We start from the raw sequence: 21,865 nt of genomic DNA on the forward strand, positions 1-21,865 counted from the left end.
GCTTTTAAGTAAATTCACAAGCTGATTTAAATTAAAAAATAAATATTAAAAGAAATTAATGCATCTTTCTATTTTTTCATATGTACTTCTTACATCTTTTTTGTGTAACGTTATTGGAAAAAACAGACACCTAATTTGTGAAAATCTGTTATGTGCTACGGCAAGGCAGAGTTTATTTTTGGATTCCGTACATCACAATAATTGATTTTTAATGAATCACAATCATATGATTCATTAAAAATTATTAAAACAGCTTTTCAAATACTTTGTTTCAGACAAACTAATCAAGTATACTGTATGGAGAGGTAAAAGTAATACTTACATTCACATAGGGCACAGGGCATATGGTTCAAGGAATTCGACAATTAAAATGTTTATTATATGTAAATCCTTATTTGTGTCAGATTTCGGTGAATACAAAAATACAGAATTGTTTGTAAATTTTGGTTTTATGTAATTAAAAATTTGTTAAACTAGTAATTATATACATATTTTATTTTACACCTTGGCCGCGCGCCACTGCTACATATATTTGCACAAAATTTGTAGGATTTTTATAAAAGCAAGTTCAGGACCCAGATTAAATCAGATGCACTTTTTCTCCTACTTCAAGAAAACGTTAATGACAAACAAACATGCAGCTTTATTTTTGGTTAATTGTTATTGGTATTTGCCCATTGGGGGTGTTTTCGGAAAATGTCAACAGAACTGAAAAACTGGTATGTAAAAGTTATAGTTTTTAGATTTAATTTTTTTTATTTGAATTGATTGTCATTTTGCCATAATATATATATATATATATATATATATATATATATATATATATATATATATATATATATATATATATATATATATATATATATATATAACTGTTTTTGGATGGGTTGGAGTCAATAATAGGGCTATTGGTTAACTATTTTTTTATTCTCGAGCTTTCAATTGTGTTTACAATTATTATCAAGAGCTAAAAAAGACAAAATACTTACAAGGTTGAACTAAAAAGAAAAAACAATTTTTTGTTAACTTACCAAATAAAAATTAGTTTGGTAAGTATAAATCACTGCTTACATGTTCAAAATATTTAATACAAAAATGTTTTTTATCTAATAAATGTTTCTCTGAAAAATTTTTATAATTTTGAAAACATTTTTTTAATATAAGAATAATTGAATTTATAAATAAGTTCAAATAGCAACCAATTACAAATAGCCTCAATGTCATTTTTGTTACTAAACAAAAAAGAATGTTTAAACGAAGTTTTACTTTTGGCAATATAATTGTCAAGAATAAAAATTTTATGTTATATTAATGACATTGAGGCTATTTGTAATTGGTTGCTATTTGAACTTATTTATAAATTCAATTATTCTTATATTAAAAAAATGTTTTCAAAATTATAAAAATTTTTCAGAGAAACATTTATTAGATAAAAGACATTTTTGTATTAAATATTTTGAACATGTAAGCATTGATTTTTACTTACCAAACTAATTTTTATTTGGTAAGTTAACAAAAAATTGTTTTTTCTTTTTAGTTCAACCTTGTAAGTATTTTGTCTTTTTTAGCTCTTGATAATAATTGTAAACACAATTGAAAGCTCGAGAATAAAAAAATAGTTAACCAATAGCCCTATTATTGACTCCAACCCATCCAAAAACAGTTATATATTTGTTCCAAACGAGTCACAAGTACTTCTTTTTTCTTATTCTTATATATATATATATATATATATATATATATATATATATATATATATATATATATATATATAAATATATATATATATATAAATATATATATATATATATATATATATATATATATATATATATATATGTATATATATATTCGTTATCATTTTCAGTATATTCTACCGATTATGGTGTAAGCTTCCTTACATTTTCATTCTTCATATCTGCCCACGATTGTCTAAAATTCGCTTTTCTGTGACATGTTGTACCGGCCTGTTTCCTTATGTCATAGTCTCATCTTAAATTTGGACATCTTCTTGGTCTCTTTACGCCTCTTGGATACCACAGTATAATTCTAGTGGACCACCTATTGTCATTTCTTCTTGCTAAATGTTCACCCTTGCAATGGCACCCACTGCCATTTTAAAGATTTAATTTCATAGATTACCCTAATAGCCTTGATTTTTACCTTATCCATTCCCGATCATCATTTATCATTTTCCGATCTCTCTTTGTTATACCTAGCATACATGGCTCCATTGCCCTTTGAGTGACTTTCAATTTCGATATTATCTCTTTTTTTAGTGTCCAAGTTTCGCAGCCGTATGTCATGATTGGTAGTATACAATGATCGAATGCTTTTTTCTTCAGGTGGATTGGCATCTTTGATTTGAATATAAATGCATTTCTACCAAAAGATGTCCAAGCTAGTTTCATTCTTCTGTTGATTTCTGGAAGTAAGGAGCCAGATTTATGTATTAATTGTCCCATGTATACATACTCGTTTACTATCTAAAGTGCAGTGTTGTTTATTATTACATCTTGGATATCCACTAGCTCATTGCACATGGTGTCTGTTTTTGTCAAGTTCATTTTTAGGCCAACTTCATTGCTAGCTGCATTCTTGTACTTCTGCAGGATTATTAGCAATCAGAATGATGTCGTCTGGGAATCTTAGATGGCTGAGGTATTCTCCATTAATCGATATTTCTTTGTTCTGCAAGATAATTTTGCTGAATATATTTTCTAGAGTTGCAGTAAAGAGCATTGGTGATATTGCGTCTCCTTGTCGGACGCCTCTGGTAGTGGGATATTCTGGAGTGTTTGTATAAATTTTTATCTTAGCTTTTGCTTGTCTGTATATATTCGCTAAAGTTTCTATGTACGGTTTGTCAATGCTTTGGTTAGTCAAAGCTTCTATTACTGCCTTGAGATATATAGAATCGAAAGCCATGTCGAAATCTATGAAGGTTAGCTAATGAAAGGTAGTTGCTGAGTAGCTAATCTCATGGCTAAATATTATAAAAAAACATAGATATTAAATTTACTGTTTACGGTGGTTGGACAGCTTCAAATTTTTTTCAATCTCGAGATTTCTTTGCACTCTATGACACTTTCATCAGTAAGACCTAAGACTTGTACATTTTTTTTGCAAATTTTGGGACTCATTTACTGTTACACACAACTATAAATTGCACTTCTGTAATTGTATAGCTTTATACCTTAAAATTTCTTGCAGTTTTAGACAACAGATTGCGAAAATAGTGATTACTTAGTTTTTTTATACCGGTATAAATGACTATGTATTCCACTGAATACCAGCCAAAATTATGCGCAAACTGGCATTGTTCAATATCTTTCACATGTTTAGTTGACTCCATTCAATATGATACTGTATCATTTATTAAATACCGTATTGATCGTAGATTTTAACAAAATAATTATCGGTCATAATTGGCGAAATAGCAAAATTTTTTCAAATTTAAATATGAATATGAAATAATATGACATAGTATTTTTCTAAAAAATTTTCACAGCAATAGTTACTTGTTTTGGACTTTTTAGCCGGTGTATATAAATATATCAGTTTATATACAAATATGGACTAAATACGAATCAAAATTGTTTAATTCGGCATGAATCTTCTTGGCATAATGGCACAAAGTGATATTAAGTTAAAATATTATTTCGTGATTTTAATAATGGATTTGATATAAAGCTTCACATTTAAGGCTTAACCTCGAAATTAATCAGCAAGTGGGGTTGAAATCCCAACCTTAGAAATTGCTCACCAAACTAAAAATTCGTCAGCAAATTTCACTTGTACCGTATGGTCAAGTCGTCAGATATTTGACCTATAAAAGTCAATACGTACTCCATGCCACAGCGGTCTTATACGACCGGTTTGATACAGTCTGTGATATAGTTTCTGATTTTGCCAGACCTTGTGTAAAGAAGCGAAGGTAGTGCATTATTTAACCGCTCTACAGTCGTCGCATATACATAAAGTTTTCATTTTGGCAAAATAGGGGAACCCGAAATGATATCGAAAATTTGACGTGAGTTTCTTTATTATGAGTAAAAAATATAATATTCATTCCAAAATAAATAACATACAAAATTTAAATAAAAACATAAAAGAAATTAAAAATTATCAGCTGTTTCGAATGTTTGTTGAAACAATCTAAAAAGGTGTGGTTGAGCTTCACAAGTGTCACAGTAAGTTACTACTTCTTTGACTCCATTTTTGTTATGTTTTCCCGAATTTTCTCTTTATAGTAACCATTACAAAATTTTTTTATTCTATCAAAAGATCCTTTCTTTTTGTATTTGTTGTTGTTCCCCTTCGGAATCATTCTGTGGCTCAATGTTCTCTTCATAATTTAGGAGCGACTTTATTACATGCTCTCTAAATTTAGTTATTTACATCTTTTTATCGGCTAGTTGGTTGAAAATATTGGGAGAATTTACGAGTGATGTACTTAGAAAAAATTCCACAGCAAGATTTCTGCATCATTTAAGTAATTTTCTTAGGGGCGAATTCTAACTTGCCATCTGGTCTGACTGGTCAATTGAGCACTTTGCCTCATTGTCTTCCATTGTAGCTTGAGGTTTGTGAACAACGCTACTTCGTCGTTTAATTGCCCGAGTTTGGATAGTGTATCTAGTAAATATTACTTGAATTCCAAGCCAAAGACAGTTCACCCCGGTTTCTCATAGAGTCCTAAACTCTAGGGGATCTAGCCGATCAGCGGGGCTCTGTTCCTCTGTTCCTACTATCTACCTAGACTCTGAGGTTTGTCTGTGTATTTTCTTCAAGTTGGCGTTTCATTTCATTCTTCGGTGCAAGTGCACATGAGAAAACCAAATACTTTATTTTCATGTAAGAAATTAAGACAGAAAGGCATTCAGTATCTACGTTCCGAACTGAAGAGGCACAAGTGCCTAGGGTATATTATATATTGCTACACGAATACCCTAGTGCAGAGCATACGGTGTGGAAGACGTTTTATCGTCAAATAAACCATCCGAGACGACAAAAGGAATAACAGACTCATCAATACAGAATCTGCGCCCTGGTGTATAAACTGCTTGAAAATTGATAAGTTTATCAAGCAGTGGTTTAACTTTATGCAAGCGGTTACCATCTGGACACGTGGTATTATCGGAGAAGTGCCACATTTTTAGAAAAAGCTAAAATCGGTTTCTAGGCATAAGTTTCGAAACCCTACAATTTTTGTATGATTTATCAGTGCTCCAGATTGTCTATAGGATGCAGCCTTACAAGTCCCATATAACCCACAATAACAATAAATTGTACCAACTCTTTTCTGTTGATTGGAACCCATGGATATAGTCTAGATTCGTTACGGATATCATCAATATGGCACAAAATCTGATTGAAACACATGTAAGTGTGAATAACCATTATATCTATATCTTCATAATTCAAAAAAATTCAAAAACGCAGCGTAATTTGCTCTAATTCAGCTTCCGCAGGATAGTTGAAAATCTTTTGATTGTCAATAGGTTTTTTCATGAGTGTTGTTTGTATTTATCAGCAGAATTCTCCTGGCTTTGAGGATTTTATTTGTTCAGACAATAATACATTTTGTTTCCTTTGTTCATCAATTTGAACTTGAAACAAATCATCTTATTCTTTCGAGAAAATAGCACTGTTCGATTCCAAAGGCTGTAGTGGGACAATATTTTCTAATATACGAAAGTGACTTAGAACAGCATGGCCCATTATTAATTTCTCTTTTCGCAACAAGAATATTTAGCTTTTTACGTTTATTTTTCAATTTTTGTTTGTTTTCGCTTCTGAACCACCAGCGCTATATGGAACTTTGTCATCGCTGGACGGTAAGAATAGAGGATCTAGATTAAAATCAAAGGAACTAAAATCATTAGATTCGTCGTATAAAAAAAAAACAAATATTTTTGGAAAAATGAAACTCCCAGTAAGTTTCGTACTAATAAATAAAGGTTTATTTTTCAAAACATTATCTTGCTTGTTATGTATGTACTTCTATCAGTAATCCTATGCAATTTAGTTACAAATATAAAAATAATAGTTAAAAATTACTTAAACGTTTATTGCTTTTCAAAACCATCACTTTATTGCGACTTTCCATTTTATTTCAAGAAATTTTTTTTACTATTATCCAACTTTGTACGAATTAAAGTTTTGTATCCCTAAAAATCGCATGAGCACGTTGTTTTACTAATAATTAAACCTCTACTATAAAATATTAGTCAATACAACGACTCGGTGCAATAATACATGACAATTCTCATCATGAACAGAACGACCACTTAGCACCACGGGAATAAGTATGTCATCTACGCCCCAGTGGTTATATTCGATCGCTAACATACTTTTTCAAAAATTGGGATTAATAAACAAAATTGGTAAAACATTATTAATGCAAGTATTTCAGTTTTTTGCCAGATGCACTATTTTCAACTTAGCACCATGGACTTTTTTTGTGGCAGCCAACCTGTCAACTATTGAAGAACGAAGTGGATTACAGTCGTATTTAATATAGCTTTTTTGATTAGTGTTAGACTTTACAAGATTAAAAGAGTAATATATATAAAGGTAAAGAAGATTTCTTCCAATTTACACTGCTGGCGCCGTCGTTATTTTCTATCCTTAATTTATGTCAGTATAAAAATATTTCCCTGCTTAAAAAATGGAAATTTCAAAGTGGGTTTCGCATTGGAAGCCTTGTAATTGTATAATTTTAATTTAATTCCAGAATTTAGATAACACAATATGTTTTTTATATATTTTTCTGTTTTATATTCGATATGTTGCTATACAATGCAATATTTTATTTATACAGATTAACACGGTTACCTCATTTGGCTACCCAATTAAAACTTACCAAATAGAAACCGAAGACCATTATATTTTAACAGTATTCAGAATACCACATGGCCGAAATACTACAAATTCTAACAGTCTTCCGATCCTACTTAACCACGGATTGTTGGGATCAGCAGAAAACTATATTTGGCTAGGGCCTCAGAGATCTTTAGCCTATATTTTGGCTGACAAGGGATACGATGTATGGTTGATGAATTGTAGAGGAACATCTTATAGTAAAAAACATACAAGTTTGAGTCCAATCGAGAAACAATTTTGGAATTTTTCGTAAGTATCAAACATAAAATTAAATCCAATCCTATTAAAAAAAATTAAAAATTTTACTTCAAATAATATTCGATTCATATTCTAGATTTCACGAAATAGGTGTTTATGATATACCAGCTGTAATTGACTATATTCTAAATGCTACACACCAAAGCAGCCTGTATTATGTGGGCCATTCACAAGGATGTACCACAGTTTTTGTCATGGGTTCGGAAAGACCCGAATATAATGATAAAATTAAGCTTGCAATTGCATTAGCTCCAGGAGCAATATATAAAAATTTTAACGAACCTTGGGCGTTGTGGTTACTCAATCATATTCCAATAAAGGAAGTAGAGGTAGGCAATTTTGTTACCCTAAAATATTTGATTTAAGTAATTACCATAATTATTAGAGTACAATATGTCAGAGTTCAAAGAACTGCTTGTAATAATGAAAAAAGATGAAGGTTTCTTAATAATTTTTTTTTATTTTAAATTAAAGTTTCTCGGTAACTATGGGCCATTGACACTGGTACAAAGTTTATTACAATATGTTTATGTTTAGATACATATACAATCTGTTTATATACAAGTAAAGATACATTAGCAACATCTTAATATAATTACACTAAGTAGTAAAGGTGACAGTATTTTAGGAAACGAATTATGGCACTGTACATGTTTGTAGAACCGAGTAGATCACTTAAACTATTTTGAAAGTTTTGGTAGTCTCTTTGTGGTTTGTAGTGGACACATTCTGTTAATATGTGCTGGACTTTTAAGGACTCATTACAATGTTCATAGTGAGGATGGTTTTCAGAAGACATCAGATATCCATGAGTAAGATGAGTGTGACCTATTCTGAGCCTTCTGATAATAATATTGTCTTTTCTGCTCATTTGAGGCATGGTGATGGAAGTAACAGTTGGTTGAATTGTGCGTAGCTTTGTATTTTGCACTTTCCAGTGTGTTTGCCAAATGTTTAGTACTTTGTTCTTGATACTGGCCTTTAGGTCTTGGTAAAGGTATGTTTTCCATATTTTCTAAGGAGCAAGCCAGTTTTGCTGCATGATCAGCGTTTTAATTTCCATTGATACCAACATGGGATGATAATTTTTCATTAGCAATGGGCGAGTCTAATGCTTTGAGTATTCTGTACAGTTCGGCTGTGTGTATACTGCATCTGGGAGAAAGCCGATATGATGCTACTTTTATATCTGAGGTACTGACGGCTTAGCCGATGGCCTGTTCTTCTTTGGATGCATCTGTGTAAAGAATTTTATCATAACGCTGTGGCTGTATAAGTTCCTTAAATGTTTGTACCAAGAGAGTTCTGGGCGTTTGTTCTTTTTTGTATCGGTTTAAGCTGGTAAGGATAGTAGGTAGCTTTTTGGTTTACGAAGAATTCTGGATGTAGTAAACGAAGTTGTGAGTTTTAGGTCTGTGTCTTTTAGCAATGAGAGAGAATGTGCTCGAGGGTGACTATTATTTGGGACAGAGTGGGGAGTGTTAATTAGTTTAATTACAGGGTTTTTGGGTTTAGCGGAAATTCTAGAGAAGTAAGACAGTAGTAACCGTTGCCGTCTTATAAAAAGTGGAGGATCTGAAAATTCGATATAAAGACTTTCAGAAGGACTTGCTTTAAAGGCGCCGAGGTTAATGCGTAAAGATGTGTTGTGAATTGTATTCAGACTTTTAAGGTGAGTATCGGTAGCAGATATGTAGAGAATGCTTCCGTAATCCAATCTAGAGCGGATCAATGTTCTATAAATTTTTAAGAGGACTTTTTCTTCTGCACCCCATTGATGATAATCCAGAATTTTTAAGATATTGATTATATTTCGGCAGTTTGTTTTTTTATTCTGAATCTGATCTCTCCATTTTATCAAATATTACTCATACTTTTTGTTTATCAACCATTTGAAGAGGAGATTCATTTAGGTGAAGTAGAGAAGGGTGCGTGTGATGAATTCTAGAGAACTTTAGATTTTCCAGATAAAAATTTGACTCCAATTTTAGTGAACCGGTTATGAAGATTGTTAAGAGTGTTTTGGAGTAAAAAGCATGTGCTCCTTGTAACTTTATCTTGGCAATAAAGAACAAGATCATTAAATTTTCTTTAATCCTCATATCGTCAGGTCAAGTCGAACTTAACTAAACTTTTGTCAGTTGTCTTCTTTAAGGCTTTTAGTTGAAGTTTCTCAAAAATTCCTAATTAATTAAACAAGTCACCTGATTTCATTGTTTATATCTGATGTAATCTTAACATTAGTTGTTGCCTATAGCATTCCGTAATAGATCTCTGGACCTTTTTTAGGTTCTTCTACTTATGTACAATTAGGATAATACTTAATAACTGAAAAATATCTTTAAGAAAACGAGATTCTTAGTTGACGTGTAATTTGTTACGGTATGGTTTTTTGCCAGTAATGCAAAACATCGTAAAATTAAAATTTATTTTCCAAATTGTAACTAAGTTAGATTTTAGCTTTTAGCAGATGCACTTCAATTGTATCAAATCCCCCCACCATATTTCTCCGAAAATGATATAGCAGAGATGGCAACAATGTTCTGCGTAGAAAATAAGTTTCTAAAGAAAACCTGTAGAATGCAGATGGAAATGATGTCCAAATCGATGGTGGACAATATAGATGAGGTAAACAATCCTGAAAATATTTAAACTATTTATTCGCAAATTTTTTAGAAAGCTTTTAAAAAATCGTGAAGCAAATGGCTTATTGTAGGTATATAAATTAAAAAGTTACAAAAAATATTTCGTTAAATGAAATAACTTTTGAACAAGATTCTTAGCTAATCAACACCTTGTAGTTATAAAAAATTAAATGTACGCTTAAATATCATTATTATCAAATTATTCAAAATATTTACTTTAGATTACTACTTTTATTCGAAATAATTATAAATAATACAAAGCATTATTTAATTAAACAAATTTTGTGTGTTGTTGTTACTTGGTGAAAAATTCTTCCAATAATTTAATTTTATCTGACTCATTTATATTAACAATTCAGACAAACATATGTTATACATTTTAAAGTAGATGACTTTAAAAGGATATTGCTAATATTGCCAAAGTTGCATTCCTGTGACGACTTTATTGTAAGATAGTTGATTTGACTACATGAAATCTACTTTAACTTGAGAATATTCGTCAGAAAAAATCATAGCATGTGATTCAACTTTAAAAGGACAACCACATGGAATGATGACAGTTAAAATTCTCCTGTTAGTGATTCCTTGGTAAATCATAAAGAAATAACCTCGTAATACTATCCTGACATGGTAAGTATTTGGAATTACATTTAGTCTACTCTTAATAAACACCAAACTTCGATTGTATATGTATGTTATTAGAAACAAAAGTGATGTATCCTCGATATGTTACGGACTTACTAAGAGTGGTATTTTCTTTTTGATCTGTCACTGAAAATTTGAACACATTTGAAATAGTTAACACATTTAAATATTTCAAATTTTTTATTAATTTCCTCTTTTAATATAGGTAACCAGATTCTATTGCATTCTGCCGATAAATTTACGACGCAATTAGTCTCAATTACCATAATTAGAGCCGCTTCTTTGATTTTTCTCATTTTACTACCTGGTTCTTGTAGGACTATACTTAAATCGTTCCGTTGAACCCTATGTTCATTTTTCCATGCGTGTTTATATATTTTAGATCTATCAAATTCTCTAGTGTTAATATAAGATTGATGTTCACTTATTACAACATTTAATGGTCTTTATGTTTCACCTAAATAAAAATGATCGTATTCTCAAGGTATTTTATTAATATAATTCTTTGTTATTGCTTGTTCATTGTGAGGTTGAGTTTGAGATAAAATAGATCTCAATGTGTTTATTGTTATGAATGCTGCTGAAAATTATTTTTTGTCATTTTAAGTTTTTCTTATAATCCTTTTATGTATGGTATTGTTATTTTCCTCGTATTATTTCTTGTGGATGTTGTATAATCTCGTTCTAAGTTATTTTATTTCTTTAGGTAAAAATTCCTTAGTTATAAATTACAAAGGATAATCATTTTTTAATAAATCAGATGTTAACAGATGTTTCTCTTTTGACAACGAATTTTCGTTAGAACAAGTAATTTTTGCTCTATCGTATAAGGATTTAATGCTTTTCTTTTTAATATTGATATTATCATTAGGCTTGTATTTCAGATATTTGTTGGTGTGTGTTGGTTTTTTATATGCACACCTGAGTCTCATATCTAGTATCGTTGTTTGAGATTAAAGCATCTAGGAAAGTTAGTGTGTTATTATATTTCTTTCCCATAGTAAATGTTATTGTGTCTTTATCGTTTATATCATTCACGAATGTGTCCATAAACTCTAATCCATAAGGTCATATTCAGAATACTTTTTCTACATATCTTTATCATATTCGTTTTAAATTGTGTTTACAAATAATATTAGTTTCAAAATTGTTCACAAATATATTGGCTAATAATGAAGATACAAATTTTTATCTAAAACTAAACCTAACAATAAACAAAAACGAACAAAGAAGTATATTTATAAAATACCTTGTGAATACAATCAATTTTGTTTAGATGAAACATCAAGAACATTAAATGTTAGAATAAGTGAACATCAATTTTATAAAAAAAAGATAGATCTCAAATATGTAAACATGCAAGGGAAAATAAACATAGGGTTTAATGGAAAGATTCTAGTATAGTCCTAAAAGAAACACATGGTAAAAAACATCAAAGAGGCGGCTCTAATTATGCTAAATGAGACCAATTGCGTCTCAGAATCTTCGGTACAATGCAGTGGGATTTGGTTAGTTATATTAAAAGAGGAAATCAATAAAAAGAAAATACCACTATTAGTAAGTTAATAACATATCAAGATATCTTCTACTTTTTTTTCATTTAATAACATACACATAAAATTAGAGTTTGGTGTACATTGAAGGTAAACTAAATATAAGACCAAATACTTACCATGTCGAAATAGTATTATGAGGTTTCTTTCCTGTTTTTTTTTTGTCTCTTGAAGCTCATTAACGATTTTAAAGCGGCATATGACAGTGTCTTAAGACCAAGTCTTTACAACGCTATGAATGAGTTGGGAATTCCAAAAAAACTCATATGTTTGATAAAAGTGGCAATGGCGAAGATGCTATCAGCAGTAAAAATTCAAAACGACTCGTCAACCCCATTTCAAATACATAGGGGGTTAAGGCAGGGAGATGCGCTGGCGTGTCAGCTTTTTAATGTCGCCTTAGAAAAAGTTGTACGAGACGCTAATTTAGATAGCAGGGGAACAATATTTAATAGATCAGTCCAAATTCTAGCATATGCAGACGACGTGGACATTATAACAAGAACTAGGGCGAGAACTGCGGAAATCCTTACCGAGCTAGTAGCAGCAGCAGAACGAATGGGGTTACAGATAAATCAAAATAAAACCAAATTCATGGCGACTAACACAAACACAAGAGCTGGAAATGTTGACACAAATTTAATCATCAATGACCAAAACTTCGAAGCAGTCAAAGAGTTCATATATCTAGGGACATCGGTTAACCCCAATAATAACACATCTGAGGAAATAAAAAGGCGAATAATAATTGCAAACAGGTGTTATCATGGTCTATCAAAGTACTTAGCTAACAAACGTCTGTCTCAAAAAACTCGTATAAGGCTGTATAGAACACTGATAGTCCCCGTTCTCACATATGGATCAGAGGCATGGACGCTAACGAAAACAGATGAATCCGCTCTATCCATTTTTGAAAGAAAGGTGCTACGCAAGATATTCGGAGTGGTCTGTGAGAAAGGAATATGGAGGCGTAGATATAACTTTGAACTGCAGAATATCTACAAGCATACGTTTGGTGGTAAAGATATTACCACCATAATTAAGCGAAACCGCCTGCAGTGGGCAGGACATGTAGCCCGGGCCCCTGAGTCAAACATGATAAAAAAGATTCTAACAGCGCAACCCGTGGGAATGAGAAGACGGGGTAGACCAAAGCTAAAGTGGATGGACGGGGTAACACAAGATGCCGAGAAGATCGGAGTCGGCAACTGAAAAATGCAAGCGAGGGACAGAATAGAATGGCGTAGAAAGCCTGAGAAGGTCAAGGCCCTCTAAGGGCTGTAGCACCAAGATTATAATGATGATGATGATGATTCCCATTAATGCATCTAGTTGTCTTTTTAAAGACGAATCACATTTGCTTTTCGATACTTAACAAGTTTCTGAATCATACATAAAATATCTTAATTTTAAATGATCTCATATTACGAATTTTCCATTAATATGTCAGTAAAACCAAACCACACTAGCGTTAATACTACAGTCGGACCCGCTTATTGGAATAGCAAGCATTCGTGCCAAGAAAAAAGATTCCTATAACCGAGATATTCTAATAATCGATCATTGGTTGTTAGTAGGAATAAGTGTACCGAATACACGTTATAATATAACATACGTATAAATATATGGTTTTAGCTCTTTTATATGTCAATAATATAGTAGTGTAACTAATAATTATTTTATTAAAAAACCAAATCACATTACCTATCTGTGCATGCACTATAACTAGTAAGTAAGAAATATTTAGATATTCACATATTTTCTTAAAAAAAACACATACAACAGAATTACTAATTTTGTATTGAAAATAATCGGTAATCTTCGCCTAATTTGTTTGTCACATAAAATGTTAGTCATTTGTTGCTTTAAATTATAATAATTAGAAAAATTTAGATTGAATTGGCCCTCCAGAAAACTTCTTATAATATAACAAGCAGTTAGAACTTGCCGAATGGATGGAATTTTCATGAAATGGGAAAAATCTTCGTTTTGTGTCTCACTTGTGGCTTCGATATTAAGTTATGTGGATTCATTGTTTGGCTGACGACCTTTAGTATCTTTAAAAATCGATAAATTATCGCCAAAAGAAACAAATCTTGAAAAACTTACACTTTATAAAACATTTTTTTATGAAATTTTCCCAAATATTATGCCAACTTTTGTTGTAAAAACGTAAAAACATTAATTATTCCTTGATATATCGGTTGAATAAGTGAAGTTGTCACGTCAGGTATATAAGCAGAGCAGTTATCAACAAATAATAGAACTTTTCTATGTTTTCTGTCATTTTCTTGTCGAGGTCAATAAGCCATTCTTTAAACAGGAATTTTGTCATCCAAGCATTTTTATTTTATTAAAACTGTATTTTACGTAAAATGATTTTACGGATTTAAAACACCGTAAACTTGTTGATTTTCCAATTATGCAATCTATCCTTTAAAATTTTTCCGCCCATACCTGGGAAACAAAAGGTACCGACTGGAGTAGCTTGGTAATAAAGCGCATTTTTTTTCACAATTGTACACGCACGCTGGTTCATAATTTTTAAATAATGAACGCAACACATCCGTTATTAATAAATTTGTGGCAGATACATCGGCATCTTTTGCTTCTCCAACAATTTTATTGAAGGAAACTTGTGAACTTGTGAAATCTGCAGAACTATCGATTAGTCGCTTTAAAGAATGCATTAGCCAAATTTTCGACTATTTCTTCAGCTTTTTCTTTTAAAACTGGAATATAAAACTTAGGAATATTTCGAGCCCTCTTCTCAGTAAACAACTCGGCTAATGCCTGTTCCACGTCTAAATCTTTCCCACTACGTTTTAGTTTTTGGGTTCATTTTGAATTAACTCGCCAATCGTTGATGAAGTTGTCTTGATTTTTTGAAAGCTTGCTCACCTGAGCTTGTGAATTTCCAATCTTTCTAGCAATTTTGATTTGACTGCATTTGGATTGTTTCGCGTATTCAATTACAATAACTTTTTCTTCTAAAGTAAATCCTTTCTCTTCGAATTTAACAATCCCATGATTCACTTGCAAACTGGTAGGCATCTGGGTGAATTCTAAATTAACTGTTTTTAAAAATGTAGTATGTAACAAAAAATGGAGGTAGCAATAAAAATTTTTAGAGAACTGGAAAAGTGCTTTATGACCTGTGGATGGTTCGGGGAACTATCGAGTTGGTACTCATAACATAGGTATAAAGTATTTATCACCTGTTAGACCCTAATAAACCAGAAAAAATTATTTAAATTTTTAGGAATTTATACATAAAAAGTTATTGGTTTATTTGAAAAATATTTTATTAAGCGGTATTGTCTTAGTCGTATAAACGGATATATTTATTAAGGAGTATATGGAAATGTTTCGGCACCTTAAATTTTTATTTCTTAAACCGGGATATTTCTATAACCGGTATTCTAATAAGCAAGTTCGACTGTACCTAAATTTAAATAAAATCTTCAGGATAATTTTGCAGATAAAGAGCTGTTCTATTATTCCGATCATATTTCTTATCAATTTTTTTATATAAATATTTCAGCTTTTTTACTTTCTTACAGATCTTTTTACTATTTGTAAATAAATACAATTTTTATTGTTTATTGCATTGACATTTTCTTTATCGTTAGATGTATTATTATGTTGGAGCTAATCTGATTACAATTCTGTCTCCGAAACAATCTTCAACGTCTTTTTTTGCGTTTATTTTTGTAAAGAATGAAGCTATATTAATATTTTTTTATTTTAGGCGGATATACCATCCATATTTAGTACATTAGTAAACACAATCTCAGTAAAGCAGGGTTTCCATTATGGTCAGTTGATTCTATCAGGTATGCGTCCTATACTATTATGATAACAAAAAAGTTTTTTGTAAATTTACAAAATACATAGTAGAAATAGTTGCCGTAAATAAATAACACTTACAGTTTTATAGTTTTATAATCAGAGCAATCATTACATTGTTTTCTTTCACTATAAGCAATATATTTTTCTAATAGCTTTCTGCAATTCTTTCACATGTCTATTTAGAGTCTTTTGTCCCTTAGAGATGGTCGTGTATTCTTTTGTATGTTCAAAAAACAGATAATTCAATTTTATTGGGAACTTTTAAAGGCATGGTTAGACGGTCCAGTGATAAGGTGTTTTTATCCATATTACAGAAAGAAAATATACACCAGCGTATATACCTATATACTTATCCATCAAATATTTAGTAAAATATTGCATAGAATATTACTTCATCATCATCGTCTTTGGCTCGACAATCCTTTGTGGATCCTGGCCTGTTCTAAGGTTAGTCGCCATTCTGTTCGCTTTCTGGCAACGTGTTGCCATTTTCTGATCTTTAGTAGATAAGTTAGATAAGTAGGTTAGATGAAGTCGGTCTCAACTTCATCTAACCACCTAATTCGCGGTCGGCCTCTGCTTCTTCTTCCTATAGCTGTTACTTTTGTTAGCTTTTTAGCAATTATGTCAGACATTTGTATTATGTGTCCGGCCCATGTAAGTCGCTGTGTTTTAATGAACATTACGACATCTGATTCATAAAAGAGTTGGTATAATTCAAAATTAAATTTTTTGCATTACTGCCCTTGCATCCATACAAGCTCTTTTGCATTAAGCCATTTTGCATTAAGATTCCCAGCAATTATTTTCACGTCACGACGTGGATATTTATCATATTCTTTATCTAAGGTGTTGTATAATTCATCTTTTTCGTCGTCTTTCTTTTCTCCCGTGGGTACCAAGTAAGCTATAATTAAAGAATTTTCCTTTAAAGCGTAGATAACATATTCTGTTGTTTATGAGTATAAAGTTAAGGACTAATTACTTTGCTTTTTAACTAACTAGAAAACCACTGCCAAACTCCTGTCGGCTGCTATGTCCGCTATAGTATATATTGTAGTTTTTCTCTCGATAATTCCTGAACCAGTCCATCTTATCTCTTGAATCGCTATTATATCTGCTGTCATTTTATCCAGTTCTTGTGTTAGCAATTTAAAAGCGCCTGGAGCATAAAGGGTTCGTACGTTCCATGTGCAGATTCGTAAATCGTTATTCCTTTGTCGTTTGCTAGGTCCTCGTGAATTAACTAGTCTAACTTTTCTTCTTTATGCTTTCTAACAAATTTTTGTAAGGGAAGAGGTCGTTAATCTTTTGTTCAACCTCCTAATCTTCGGAGGATCATTTCTCGCGCTGTCGTTTGCCTTGACTCTGCTTCCCACTATGGTAGGTGACCACAATCTTCCATCTGAGTTGCTCAGGTTACCAAGGTTTACCACGTAGAGGTGAAAGTCGGAATTGAGTAGGAGAAGCTAGTGACGCTAACAGGATACAGCGTCAGATTTTGCGGATCACTACCCCATTTAAACCCCATATATTATTACGATGAAAAAGGCAGAGAGTGCAAATTATTGAATTTGGATATATTTATATTTTTAAGGGTATAAATAAAAAATTTTCATTAACAAATATACATGAATTGCCAAATTACAAATGCATAATAATTAGATAGTACTAACGTTAGAACAAAATTATTCCTATATAAGCTCAATGAGACTATTAATTTACATAATTTACACTTTTGAGCCAGAAGCATCCTCCTTATATTGTACCAACCATAATGTAGCTTCACCTATTTTAAAAAATTTTAAACTGTTTGTCCTTGTGTAGTCTAGTGTAATGTACAATTTTATGTTTATGACATTCTATGATTGTTGGATAGGCCAAAATTAACGAAATGCCCCTGAAGATGCTCTAGGAAGTGAAAGTACTTGGGCAAAATTTAATTAATAAACTGTGCTCGATATCTGCCTTTCATTTGATTAAAGTTAATTTATTCGATCATTCAACCTTGTATCAAAATATAAAATAACAGGCTTCCTTTTAACATCACTAGAATGACATAAGACTATTAATGTAATAAATAGTTTTCTTTTTATTATATTAATAGTATACAAGTAAAATAACAGGCCAAGTGTTTCTCTTCAACCTCCTATTATCATTTTTAACTAACGATAATCATTTTATTCAGATTTAGTCGATCTACGGCCTTCTGCGTAAAAGTCAAATACTCTATAGATCCTTAGTTACCTAATTTTAAACTAGCGACCTACTCCATTCTAAAAATTTAATTAAATTATGTTTTAATTGTATTTATACTTAAAAAATATTTTAGGAAATTTTCAAAATTACGACTATGGTCCGAAGATAAACCAACAGAAATACAATTCTACTTCTCCTCCGTTATACAATCTGCAAAACATAAAGTATGCAACTGCTCTGTTTTCTGGAAAAACTGATGACTTAGTTACACCAGAGGTAAGGCAATCAGTACAAATCAACATTTATAGTTACAAAAATTTACAGTTTTGTGCTCATGTTATAACTTGATCATCATTCGTGGCAAATCTCAGATGTTACTTTTAAATAATAACAACAATTTTAGTTGATCATACATTTATTTTTACTTTCCCATTTCGTAAGATAAAATCTAATCATCAAAACAAACGTTAGGTATTCAATGAAAAGATTGTTATATTGTCATAAATATTTCTACAAGATATTTAACTAGAAAAAATTAAACTAGTTATTTTATTTAAAAATGTTTGCACAATATATTACTCATTTCATTATATTACAAACTAGCAAAAATCATTTAAAATTGCCTTCATTTGCCTGAATACAGTACCAAAGTCTGTTAAACCATTTATTGATAGCTGTACGGGCGATATCCATAGGCACATTATTCAGAACTTCTACCCGAGCCTGCTTCAATGACTCTTGATTATGGTGACGTCTTGTACAGACCATGTACTCTAAAAATGATCACTATTAGTAGTCAAGTAGATTTAGGTCTGAGCTGGCTGACGGCGAATGTGCATTACTATTAAATTCGGTTACATAACAAGCCACTGTTGAGTTATTTTCGCCTTATTTATGGTCTATTTTGGAACATGTGTGGTTTGAAAGGTCAACTTAATTTGTTAAAATGTCCAGCTTATAATTTCCCGCCTCTGTTTTAACGCCCTCTTCACAAAAGTGTAATGAAGTGACTCCGTTATAAGACACTCCCCACCAAACCACTATTGCGGCAGGAAAATGGCCTCGTTCGATCCTTGGCACTAGTTCGTGGACTTCCTTGCATTGACTCTATCATCTTGTTTATTGAAAGTTTTCTCTAGAGTATTTTTTTTGTATCTGTAATGGCTACATCTTTGTATTGAGCTTTACCGTACAACGACAACAGGCGTCTTGATTTTTTTCCTATTTCGTTTTAAGCAACAATAAAGCGCTGTCTTGTTTGTCGTCTAAAAACCCCAAGTCCCAAGTCTTGTTTGATGATGCAACTCATAGCCCTCGACGCAATACACATTTTCTGAGCAATAAATTTGTTTTCGGCAGTATTTTTGTTAATTCTTGACCTAAGAGCGTTAAATACGCAAAAGTTTTAAGGGTTTTAGTAATTTAAAAATACTAGCTTTTTCTTTTCCACACTTATGAAGAGCAATGACACTCATACGATTCACTTTGTTTGTCAACTCTATCGTAAGGGCTTTTAACGTAGTTTGTTTGCTTTCAGTTTATCAGCCGTAGAAGCCCCGTTTACACTTGTATCAATATTTATGGTAGGATTATATATATATATATATATATATATATATATATATATATATATATATATATATATATATATATATATGTATATATATATATATATATATATATATATATATATATAAATATATATATATATATAAATATATATATATATATATATATATATATATATATATATATATATATATATATATATATATATATATATTAGAAGTGATTATTTCGACCAAAAAATAATTTATAAATACGTTTGAATTATCGGGTAAAGTGGTCTGGAATGAAAATCTTTCTTTTTTCTAAGATACTTAATATTAGGAAGCTATTAAATAAATAGCGAAATATTGAGTATCTTAGAAAAAAGAAAGATTTTCATTACAGACCACTTTACCCGATAATTCGAACGTATTTATATATATATATATATATATATATATATATATATATATATATATATATATATATATATATATATATATATATATATATATATTAATATATATATACATATATATATATATATATATATATATATATATATTATATATATATATATATATATATATATATATATATATATATATATATATATATATATATATATATATATATATATATATATATATTGTTATGCTATTTAAATTGTATTATATTGCTTACTTAGGAAAAATCCTGTCTACATTTATTAAATGATCTAATCTCCAATTAATCACAATAAATCAGCATTTATTAATTACAATCTCAGGCTATTTAAATTGTACTATTTACCTTTGATCGTGGATTCAAAATATTTTCCAATTGGCTTCCTAATCGGGATAGGTAATATGACCTGAATAAAATGCATAGAATTTCAACTAAACTATATGTGAGATGTCCTTTATTTTAATGAAATTTTATATAACAATCAATCCTGTAATATTTGCAATATACTAACTTTAAATATATGAGAAGTTGTTTTCTATCATGGACCCAAATGTTATTTTACATTGATTTTTAATATGTGTTATAACTAAGCTCTTTTTATAATTCTTTTTTTTAAGTGATCGCAAAATTAACTGTCTCTATTATTTATTCAATTTATTTAATTAATAAATGAAAATCACACTCCGGCTCTAATGAAAATTGACTGACCTTTCCTTCTCTGCCGTTGCAATTCTATGGCCACGCCACAACAAAAAAATCCTTTCTCTGCTTCTGCTCCTATTGTGGTCCAGATGACGTACACCTTTCTCCTATCTGTCACTGTATTTGCAACCCAACAACTCGTGTTAGTCTATGCAGCCTCCCTTTGAGCCAATCTCCGCGCCTGTTTACAACTCCAAATGTTTCCGGCTTCGTCTGCTATTAAAATTCTTATACCCTTTGGTTTTCTATCTCTCTGTACCCCGTTCCTCACACTGGTCAGCTTTTACACAGCAAATAAACACACCCGGTAAATTACGTCTTCGGGAACTTCAAACAAACACAAATCACAAAGCTCCTTCCTTCTTGGACGACTAAAACTGACTAACCAACTTTTTTTTCTCTCTCCTCTCTCATAGCCAAAAACCGCCACCTCCTTGCATTCAAAACTTGACCAATAAAAATCATCCACCTCTGTGACGTATATCATTACCAAACAACTCTCTCTATAAAACGTCATTCGGGTAATTCCAGAAAACAACCTTCTTTAATTATTCTAACTAAATCTATCTGCTTTACAAATATTTCTTACTAATAGCTACAAACGATACCTGTTTCTCAATTCAATGTCTTTTGTTAATAAACTTTTACCGATATAATCTTTCGGGGAGAAAAAACCACCCCAAATCCCGGTCTATTGTTTACACTTTCTATATACACTTTTATTCCGGGTAAATCCATTTCACAATAACCGACTTATTTAAATTTCTTATCGATAATATTTGAAAGTCTTGTCTCTGAGGCCTAATGAACAATTCTTCGAACAACTTAAAATACATATTTTGTCTTATACAGGATGTTTGAAAATTTATATGCCCGTGTCTTTATGAAATATCAATAATTTTAATTTTTATTTAAGTAATAAAATTTGTATATCGGTTTTTTATTGCTTAGGGACATTCAAAAGTACAACATATATATATATATATATATATATATATATATATATATATATATATATATATATATGTATATATATATATATATATATATATATATATATATATATATGTGTATATATATAGCATATCATATATATTAGAAAATTAAATAGAATTTGAAAATTTAATG

General features: G+C 30.6%; 1 protein-coding gene across 1 annotated transcript in view; it reads left to right on the forward strand.

Annotated features, from left to right (window-relative positions):
- The first annotated feature begins 538 nt into the window (after window positions 1-538).
- The window catches only part of LOC140449713 (lipase 3-like), a 28,380-nt gene continuing 7,053 nt past the window's right edge, over window positions 539-21,865 (forward strand). The window contains exons 1-6 of the mRNA XM_072543033.1: window positions 539-719; window positions 6,827-7,137; window positions 7,223-7,475; window positions 9,607-9,774; window positions 15,741-15,825; window positions 18,174-18,316. Of these exons, the coding sequence (XP_072399134.1) occupies window positions 636-719; window positions 6,827-7,137; window positions 7,223-7,475; window positions 9,607-9,774; window positions 15,741-15,825; window positions 18,174-18,316 (1,044 nt within the window). The 5' untranslated portion in view covers window positions 539-635. The remainder of the gene's footprint in view (window positions 720-6,826; window positions 7,138-7,222; window positions 7,476-9,606; window positions 9,775-15,740; window positions 15,826-18,173; window positions 18,317-21,865) is intronic.

Source organism: Diabrotica undecimpunctata, chromosome 9, assembly GCF_040954645.1.
Source record: "Diabrotica undecimpunctata isolate CICGRU chromosome 9, icDiaUnde3, whole genome shotgun sequence".
Lineage (NCBI taxonomy): Eukaryota > Metazoa > Arthropoda > Insecta > Coleoptera > Chrysomelidae > Diabrotica > Diabrotica undecimpunctata.